The sequence below is a fragment of the Conger conger genome, chromosome 8 (assembly GCF_963514075.1).
Source record: "Conger conger chromosome 8, fConCon1.1, whole genome shotgun sequence".
In the NCBI taxonomy this organism is placed as follows: Eukaryota; Metazoa; Chordata; class Actinopteri; order Anguilliformes; family Congridae; genus Conger; species Conger conger.
This window is the reverse complement of record NC_083767.1, coordinates 59,008,312-59,018,683: the sequence shown is the minus strand read 5'-3', so window position 1 is coordinate 59,018,683 and position 10,372 is coordinate 59,008,312. Positions and strand designations below refer to the sequence as shown.

At 49.7% G+C, this 10,372-nt stretch overlaps 1 protein-coding gene across 2 annotated transcripts in view; it reads left to right on the top strand.

Annotated features, from left to right (window-relative positions):
• faah2b (fatty acid amide hydrolase 2b) overlaps nucleotides 1-9,623 on the top strand; it is a 19,630-nt gene extending 10,007 nt beyond the window's left edge. Inside the window, exons 9-12 of one of the 2 annotated variants that reach the window (XR_009709370.1) lie at nucleotides 2,982-3,093; nucleotides 4,651-4,839; nucleotides 7,066-7,366; nucleotides 7,849-9,623. Coding sequence is in view for 1 of the 2 variants with exons in the window: in XM_061252120.1 (XP_061108104.1) it covers nucleotides 2,982-3,093; nucleotides 4,651-4,839; nucleotides 7,066-7,244 (480 nt within the window). In the remaining variant the exon portion in view is untranslated. Of the gene's footprint in view, nucleotides 1-2,981; nucleotides 3,094-4,650; nucleotides 4,840-7,065 lie in introns of both variants that reach the window. The other variant, XM_061252120.1, reaches the window with a different exon arrangement.
• The last annotated feature ends 749 nt before the right edge of the window (nucleotides 9,624-10,372 follow it).

The following is a 10,372-nucleotide window of genomic DNA, read 5'->3' as shown; positions in this document are numbered from 1 at the left end:
TGCAGATGAGTGTCTGTGGGGCATGTCCACTCAGGACCATGCAGATGAGTGTCTGTGGGGCATGTCCACTCAGGACCATGCAGATGAGTGTCTGTGGGACCATGCGGGTCTGTGGGGCATGCCCACTCAGGGCCATGCAGATGAGTGTCTGTGGGGCATGTCCACTCAGGACCATGCAGATGAGTGTCTGTGGGACCATGCGGGTCTGTGGGGCATGCCCACTCAGGGCCATGCAGATGAGTGTCTGTGGGGCATGCCCACTCAGGGCCATGCAGATGAGTGTCTGTGGGGCATGCCCACTCAGGACCATGCATATGAGTGTCTGTGGGGCATGCCCACTCAGGGCCATGCATATGAGTGTCTGTGGGGCATGTCCACTCAGGGCCATGCAGATGAGTGTCTGTGGGGCATGTCCACTCAGGACCATGCAGATGAGTGTCTGTGGGGCATGTCCACTCAGGACCATGCATATGAGTGTCTGTGGGGCATGCCCACTCAGGACCATGCATATGAGTGTCTGTGGGGCATGCCCACTCAGGGCCATGCATATGAGTGTCTGTGGGGCATGTCCACTCAGGACCATGCATGTGAGTGTCTGTGGGGCATGTCCACTCAGGGCCATGCAGATGAGTGTCTGTGGGGCATGTCCACTCAGGGCCATGCAGATGAGTGTCTGTGGGGCATGCCCACTCAGGACCATGCGTATGAGTGTCTGTGGGGCATGTCCACTCAGGACCATGCAGATGAGTGTCTGTGGGGCATGCCCACTCAGGACCATGCGTATGAGTGTCTGTGGGGCATGCCCACTCAGGACCATGCGTATGAGTGTCTGTGGGGCATGTCCACTCAGGACCATGCGTATGAGTGTCTGTGGGGCATGTCCACTCAGGACCATGCAGATGAGTGTCTGTGGGGCATGCCCACTCAGGACCATGCAGATGAGTGTCTGTGGGGCATGCCCACTCAGGACCATGCAGATGAGTGTCTGTGGGGCATGCCCACTCAGGACCATGCAGATGAGTGTCTGTGGGGCATGCCCACTCAGGACCATGCGTATGAGTGTCTGTGGGGCATGCCCACTCAGGACCATGCGTATGAGTGTCTGTGGGGCATGCCCACTCAGGACCATGCGTATGAGTGTCTGTGGGGCATGCCCACTCAGGACCATGCAGATGAGTGTCTGTGGGGCATGCCCACTCAGGACCATGCGTATGAGTGTCTGTGGGGCATGCCCACTCAGGACCATGCGTATGAGTGTCTGTGGGGCATGCCCACTCAGGACCATGCGTATGAGTGTCTGTGGGGCATGCCCACTCAGGACCATGCGTATGAGTGTCTGTGGGGCATGTCCACTCAGGACCATGCGTATGAGTGTCTGTGGGGCATGCCCACTCAGGGCCATGCAGATGAGTGTCTGTGGGGCATGTCCACTCAGGACCATGCAGATGAGTGTCTGTGGGGCATGCCCACTCAGGGCCATGCATATGAGTGTCTGTGGGGCATGCCCACTCAGGGCCATGCATATGAGTGTCTGTGGGGCATGCCCACTCAGGGCCATGCAGATGAGTGTCTGTGGGGCATGCCCACTCAGGGCCATGCATATGAGTGTCTGTGGGGCATGCCCACTCAGGGCCATGCATATGAGTGTCTGTGGGGCATGCCCACTCAGGGCCATGCAGATGAGTGTCTGTGGGGCATGCCCACTCAGGGCCATGCATATGAGTGTCTGTGGGGCATGCCCACTCAGGGCCATGCATATGAGTGTCTGTGGGGCATGCCCACTCAGGGCCATGCAGATGAGTGTCTGTGGGGCATGCCCACTCAGGGCCATGCATATGAGTGTCTGTGGGGCATGCCCACTCAGGGCCATGCAGATGAGTGTCTGTGGGGCATGCCCACTCAGGGCCATGCAGATGAGTGTCTGTGGGGCATGCCCACTCAGGGCCATGAATATGAGTGTCTGTGGGGCATGCCCACTCAGGGCCATGCAGATGAGTGTCTGTGGGGCATGCCCACTCAGGGCCATGCAGATGAGTGTCTGTGGGGCATGCCCACTCAGGGCCATGCAGATGAGTGTCTGTGGGGCATGCCCACTCAGGGCCATGCAGATGAGTGTCTGTGGGGCATGCCCACTCAGGGCCATGCAGATGAGTGTCTGTGGGGCATGCCCACTCAGGACGATGCAGATGAGTGTCTGTGGGGCATGTCCACTCAGGACCATGCAGATGAGTGTCTGTGGGGCATGTCCACTCAGGACCATGCAGATGAGTGTCTGTGGGGCATGTCCACTCAGGACCATGCAGATGAGTGTCTGTGGGGCATGTCCACTCAGGACCATGCAGATGAGTGTCTGTGGGGCATGCCCACTCAGGGCCATGCATATGAATGTCTGTGGGGCATGCCCACTCAGGACCATGCAGATGAGTGTCTGTGCTATTATACACGCAGTGACCACTTTATTGGGTCATTATTATCAGACCTATTGTTTACACTTGTGTTGCTGTAGCCCGTCCATTTCCAGATTCAAGATGTGTGGTATGTTAAGCTCTTCTGCATACCACTGTTGTAATGCGTGGTTATTTTTAGTTCCTATCGCCTTCCTGTTAGCTTGAACCTGGATCTGGCCATTCTTTCACTGGATCTTTTTTGTTTTTCGCACCATTCTCTGGAAACTCTAGAGACTGTTGTGAAAATCCCAAGAGATCAGCGGTTTCTGAGATACTCAAACTACCCTGTCTGGCACCAACAATCATTCCACATTTCTTCCCCTGAATTTCTGATGTTTGGTCTGAACATTAACCGAACCTCTTGGCCATGTCTGCATGCTTTGTACACATTGAGCTGCTGCCACACGATTGGCTGATTTTTAGATGCTGCTGTGTCGAGCTGGTGTACAGGTGTACCTAATGAAGTGTATGTAACAGTATATGTACACTGGAGTTTCAGACGTGATGTGACAACAGTCTGCTGTTCCCCTGCAGCCCCCCACGCCCTTCGTGGTGTCAATGGCCGACCACGGGAAGAAGGTGTGGCCACCGTGGGAGATGGTCAAGTCGTTCCTGGGACTGTCCTCCCACACCTTTGCGGCTGTCGGTAATGGCACAGACCGGATCAATAACCCAGCGCAGCTCAGCACCCTGCGCCCCCGCTCGCCTCGGCCGGACAGAATTCATTTCACACAGACGCTTTTCTGCTGATGCACTGCACTGCACCGTAGACTGAAACTGAGGTCCCAGGTTATGTCAGTTTTTTTTTTTTTTCCCCCCCATTGCCAACGGAAGCACACCATGCCTCGTTTCAGAGTTAGGCCTCTGCTCTTGACTTGGTACTGTGAACTTGACAGGACCTCACAATGCTGTCCGCCATATATTGGGCACGTGCAGCTTTCCTGCTGAAATTGCTAAAACCAGCCAAGACTGGAGTTTAAACGCCTGCTTTAGCTGATACTTTCCACACAGTTCAAGGAAAACTCCTCCTTATAGGCCCTCTTTTCATAGTTCTGGAAAAGAAAATGGCTTCCACAGGTTTTTTGGGGGAGAAAAAAAACAGGGACTTCCTACTGGAACAAAGTTCCTGTACTATTTATAAGACACCACCATGTGCTGCTGCTAGCTTCTGCTGAGGGCCGATGTCTTTGCAGTGATAAGCCGGCGTGCGTTGCTGTGTCAGAGGGGCGTTGCTGTGTCAGAGGGGCGTTGCTGTGTGTCAGAGGGGCGTGTGTTGCTGTGTGTCAGAGGGGCGTTGCTGTGTCAGAGGGGCGTTGCTGTGTCAGAGGGGCGTTGCTGTGTGTCAGAGGGGCGTTGCTGTGTCAGAGGGGCGTTGCTGTGTCAGAGGGGCGTTGCTGTGTCAGGGGCGTTGCTGTGTCTGAGGGGCGTTGCTGTGTGTCATAGGGGCGTTGCTGTGTGTCAGAGGGGCGTTGCTGTGTGTCAGAGGGGCGTTGCTGTGTGTCAGAGGGGCGTTGCTGTGTCAGAGGGGCGTTGCTGTGTGTCAGAGGGGCGTTGCTGTGTGTCAGAGGGGCGTTGCTGTGTGTCAGAGGGGCGTTGCTGTGTCAGAGGGGCGTTGCTGTGTCAGAGGGGCGTTGCTGTGTCAGAGGGGCGTTGCTGTGTCTGAGGGGCGTTGCTGTGTGTCAGAGGGGCATTGCTGTGTGTCAGAGGGGCGTTGCTGTGTGTCAGAGGGGCGTTGCTGTGTGTCAGAGGGGCGTTGCTGTGTGTCAGAGGGGCGTTGCTGTGTCAGAGGGGCGTTGCTGTGTCAGAGGGGCGTTGCTGTGTCTGAGGGGCGTTGCTGTGTCTGAGGGGCGTTGCTGTGTCAGAGGGGCGTTGCTGTGTGTCAGAGGGGCGTTGCTGTGTGTCAGAGGGGCGTTGCTGTGTCAGAGGGGCGTTGCTGTGTCAGAGGGGCGTTGCTGTGTCAGAGGGGCGTTGCTGTGTCAGAGGGGCGTTGCTGTGTCTGAGGGGCGTTGCTGTGTGTCTGAGGGGCGTTGCTGTGTGTCAGAGGGGCGTTGCTGTGTGTCTGAGGGGCGTTGCTGTGTGTCTGAGGGGCGTTGCTGTGTCAGAGGGGCGTTGCTGTGTCAGAGGGGCGTTGCTGTGTGTCAGAGGGGCGTTGCTGTGTGTCTGAGGGGCGTTGCTGTGTCAGAGGGCTGTGTTTGTCCTGCAGGACTCGCCCTGATGGAGATGGTGCAGAGCTCCGAGCCTGACCCGTTCATCCTGCAGCAGAAGGAGGACCTCCAGAAGGAGCTGGAGGAGGTGCTGGGGACAGACGGGGTGCTGCTGTACCCCTCACACCCCCTCATCGCCCCAAAACACCATCACCCCCTCTGCACCCCTTTCAACCTGGCCTACACAGGTAACCTCACTGTGTGTATACAGTGGGAGCAATAATTATTTGATCCCTTGCTGATTTTGTAGGTTTGCCCACTTACAAAGAATGGAACTGTGTAGAATTTTAATCATAGGTACATTTTAACATTGAGAGACAGAATATCACAAAATAATCCACGATAACAACATTTACATTTTATAAATGTAATATCAAATTTTCACATGAAATAAGTATTTGATCCATAGAACAATAGGACTTAATACTTGGTGGAGAAACCTTTGTTGGCAAGCACAGAGGTCAGACGTTTGTTGTAGTTTTTCACCAGGTTTGCACAGATCTTGGGAGGGATTTTGGTACACTCCTCTTTGCAGATCCTCTCCAAATCCTTAAGGTTCCGAGGCTGTCGCATGGCAACTCGAAGCTACAGCTCCCTCCACAGATTTTAGATGGGATTTAGGTCTGGAGACTGGCTAGGCCACTCCAGGACCTTAATATGCTTCTTTTTGAGCCACTCCTTTGTTGCCTTGGCCGTATGTTTTGGGTCATTGTCATGTTGGAAGACCCATCCACAACCAATTTTCAGTGCTCTCACTGAGGGAAGGAGGTTGTCGCCCAAAATTTCCTGGTGCATGGCCCCATTCATCCTCCCCTCGATACGGTGAAGTCATCCTGTCCCCTTAGCTGAGAAACACCCCCAAAGCATAAGGTTTCCACCTCCATGCTTCACAGTGGGGATGGTGTTCTTGGGGTTGTACTCAGCATTTCTCTCCCTCCAAACACGGCGAGTCGAGTTGATGCCAAATAGCTCTATTTTGGTCTCATCTGACCACATCACCTTCTCCCAAGCCTCCTCTGGATCATCCAGGTGTTCTTTGGCAAACTTCAGACGGGCCTGTACATGTGCCTTCTTCAGCAGAGGAACCTTGCGCGCACAGCAGGATTTTAATCCTTCACGGTGTAGTGTGTTACCGATGGCTCTCTTCGTGACTGTGGTCCCAACTGCCTTCAGGTCATTAACAAGCTCCTCCGGTGTAGTACTGGGCTGATCCCTGACCTTTCTCAGGATCATTGATATCCCACGAGGGAGATCTTGCGTGGAGCTCCAGACCGAGGGAGATTGGCGGTGACTCTAATAATTGCTCCAACAGTTGTTAACTTCTCACCAAGCTGCTTGCTTATTTTCTTGTAGCCCATCCCAGCCTTGTGCAGGTCTACAATTTTGTCCCTGATGTCCTTAGACGGCTCCTTTGTCTTGCCCATGGTGGAAACGTTGGAATCTGATTGATTGTGTGGACAGGTGTCTTTTATACAGCTACATAACGATGTAACGAGTTGACACAGGTGTTTTGGGTAATGAGTTGAGATTAGGAGTGCTTCTTAATGGAAAACTAACTGGCCTGTGGGAGCCAGAATTATTGCTGATTGGTAGGGGATCAAATACTTATTTCATGCAAAAATACGATAATAAATTTATGAAATTTATATGATGTTGTTATTGTGGATTATTTTGTGATATTCTGTCTCTCAATGTTAAAATGTACCTACGATTAAAATTCTACACAGTTCCATTCTTTGTAAGTGGGCAAACCTACAAAATCAGCAAGGGATCAAATAATTATTGCTCCCACTGTACCTGCGTAAACCTGCACCCCCTGGGGCTCCTAAAACCAAGTTGCCAAAAATAGGCAACTAATAAAGGTGACACACGCATGGTTGGCTTCCCGGGCATGGATTAAGCCAAGTTCTAGGCTAAAACGTTATTTGAAGATGAGGCTTAATCCATGTCTGGTGAAGTAGTCCCCAGTGCATGTGGTGTGCACTACACGTTTCATTTTATTCTTATTTTGTTTTGCACTTCAGGTCCGGTCAATTTGACAACATTTAGTTTTGGCAGGTAGATTTCGAACCAACTCGCACTCCAATGTGAGAAAACACCTTGGCACTGAACCCTGTAACTCTACCACTCATCTTAACTGCTTTCAGTCCCACGAGTGCCGTATGGCATTCAAGCACAACTACCATAAAATCCCAAGAGTGCCATATGGCACTTTCCACCTTATAACTTTACAACCAATCAAAATGGCCGCTATACTATTGTTTTGAGCCCCTATTAAAGCCCTACTGAACTTTCTCAACCAAAGCCAAAACCCCTCAGGATTTCAGTGGAGCCACCTCGAGATATTGGGCTTGAGACTGAGAGGGTTAAAGCACAACTAAATTGTGTGTGTGTGTGTGTGTGTGTATCGGTAGGGGTCTTCAACATCCTGGGCCTTCCGGTCACGCAGTGTCCCCTGGGCCTGAGCCAGGGGGGGCTCCCCTTGGGGGTGCAGGTGGTCTCCGGGAGGGAGCTGGACCGGCTGACTCTGGCCATGGCGATGTACCTGGAGAAGGCCTTCGGGGGCTGGAGGGATCCTGGGGCCTCATCCTGAGCCCCCCGTCCGCCCGCCCGCCCCCCCCCAGTCTGCCCCTGACTATGGGACTCAAAACACACAACCGCTTCCTCCTGCTTCAGCGCTGTCGTGTCTGGAGGGCCGACGGACCGTCTTTAAACGTACGTCAAGGCTGCTCGCCTCAACGCACTTTAGGAACCTCGGCCGCTAGCGATGCGGGCGTTGTGCGTAGCTTAGCATACTGCATTAAGGCTTGCGTCACCTCTGCAGCATTCGATGAGTTCTGTTATAGTCATGAGATTGCGATGTGTCCCTTAACGTAAGCCAGGCTTGGCCCTCCATACATCTCAACGCATGAAGTTTTAATGAATGTCAACATTTTTAACGTGTCAAAGATTGATGCGGTGACGCCTCTAAACGACAAAGTGTTTTCACTAAACATATCCGTGTATAACGATCACTAAATCTCAATCCACATTCACATCTACGCTTGCTAATGTCTGTGGCGGGAGATGGCTGGTCACAAGAATCTACATGTAAAAATCCTAATCAAAATCACGAATCCAATCCTTAAATCCTGTCACCTACCGAACTGTCCGATAAACGACACTAACGGTGCGGCCCTCCGGCCGCTCTCTCCCAGCCTACAGGCCGGACCGGGCCCTCGCACCGCCTCTCAGAGCTGCCAATCAAAGGACAGCAGGCCTCCCATTGGTCTGGTCAGCCCTGTTGAGGAGCTGGTGTTGGGTACCTGGCCCTTTGGCTGTGCAGGGACCAGGGAGCTGTGAAGCATCGTCGTTTTTAAATGCCAGGATGAAATATGGCCGCCGCGGCAAGTGAGATTCCGAATTATGAAAGTCCCGATTATAATCCCGAAACTATTTCTCCTTCCTCGTGCCCAGGGTATAAAATGCAAGGTTCTAGCAAGACCCATAATGCAATGCTCCACTTGAAAAAGAGAGGAGCAAATTAGTGCCTTGTAAAACGGAGGAGGCAATATTATTTTTGTGCAATACGTTTTGTGAGGTTCATGAATAATTACGATGGGAGGGGAGATTAAGAACTGAGAATTTAACTTTATCAGATACTTCAGCCTACTCATTTGTGTTTTTGTTTTTTTGTTTTTAAACCTGGCTGTTGTCTTTTATTATCAATCAAAATAATAGGATGGTTGTTATGAATTATTCATAAACCTTCCAGAGTGATCTGCGCTTCATTGTACGTCGCTCTGGATAAGAGCGTCTGCTAAATGCCTTCTAATGTAATGTAATGTAAAAAAAACTTGCACCATGGTTACTGTGGACTACCACTTCCTGTATAGGTTGCAGAGCAACGGTTGTTTACTTGTTGCACATCACAAATTTTGTTGCAACATACGTCCCTCGAGGGAACACAACAGGGGAAGGGAATGCGTTAAAGTGGAATCGAAGGCAGGCCTTGGATCAATGACATGACCCAACTGGTGCACATCCTGAACTCATCCCACTCAGCAACGCTGCGTCACCCAGGGAACCACACCTCCCGACTGAACACATACTGAACACATACTGAACACACACTGAACATGACTGCAGGCCAGGCATTGCGAATATAAACTGCACCAATGTAATCTAATTTAGGGAAATTAATGTAATCGAACGTACGTGTACATAAGTGGACAATCATAAAAATTGTGTTGATGTGCTTCACAAACTAGGGATTCACAGACAGCCTCTAAGCCTTACATAACTGTATGCAATGAATTAAATGGATGGTTCAATTTTATTAATTCCTTCTCCATTATCATATTCCTGTGTGAGGTCTGGCTCAAACGTTTTATACATATCTTATAAAGATATGCATCATTATAAGGTCTTTGCTGCAACTGTAGTTTGAAATTACAACCATCGATGGCATGCCTTTTTGTTGATTATTCAATATTTTAGTTAGACAATAGTTGCAATAGTTGATTTAAGATTTTCCTTTTAAATTACTTGCTTGAATAACCTTGCTGTTGCTTGGCTTCCTTTGTTTGAAAACAGACAGAGGAAGCTGATGATGGTAGAATTTCAGCATCAAATATGTTGTGAATTTAATCAATGTTATTATCGATAATGGGACGTGATTGTCTGCATTGAAAGGTGAAGTTGTACATGTTTGATTGTAAATGGAACTGGAGGAACAAAATGAGGGCCAGGTTTGCTGCAGACGGCACAGGCCCAGAAACAGCGTGGTCATAAGACCATGTACACAAAGCAAATACAGGTAAAGGTCAAAGGTTAAAGACAATGCTGCCTCCAGAGGGACTGCTTTCACTATGCAAGATGTCCGTTCCATTATGACATTTGATCACTTTTTTTTTTTTTTTTTTTCATTGGCAACAATGTAACTGTTACTGTCCTAAACACTATCTCATAAATAAAGCATCTTTTTACAGTTTTTGAGTGCTACCTCGGTTTGAATGTTTGCACAAACCGCATATCTCCCCTTAATATCACCCCTTTTCTTAACACAAGCTTGAAAATGACATGCCCAGAATAAAATGTCTACTATTCTACTACCCCTAAATTAGCTGAAGCTAAATCTGGCACAATACATTAAATGGCAATATTTATGTTTGAAATGGTCCCTTACAATTAAATAAATGAAATAGAATACAAATACTTTTGGTGAAACAGACAACAATGAAAAGTCCTTCAGAGAAATCTTAAGTAAACAATGGATATTCGACTCTCCTGTAATACTATGCATTTGGTTTGCTGGACCCTTGTGGTGAAAAGGATGCTGACATTACCTTATTTCGTGTGGCATATGGATTTGCAAAATGCAGAGAAGACAAGGTCCCCCCACGCTTGTTTTGCCACTCACGTCACAAAAGAAGGAGCTGTTGTTGCTAAAGCAACGGCACAGTGATTGAAAATTGCACTGTTAAAAACGTAATGAATCAAAAAATAAATAAATAAAAACTACACCGGCCCAGCCCTAATGAGACTTATGTACAATAGGTAAGCTATTTGTGTTAAAACATTGTTACAAGACCATTGTAAATCCCTTCCCATCATTGATGAAGGCTCACTGACATGTTGACTCATCCTCGCCTGTGTTCATAGTCCTTAAATTCGAGTTTCTAAATATACAGTTGACGGCCTGACACACTGTACCAAAAGATTGTACAATTGTACAATAAT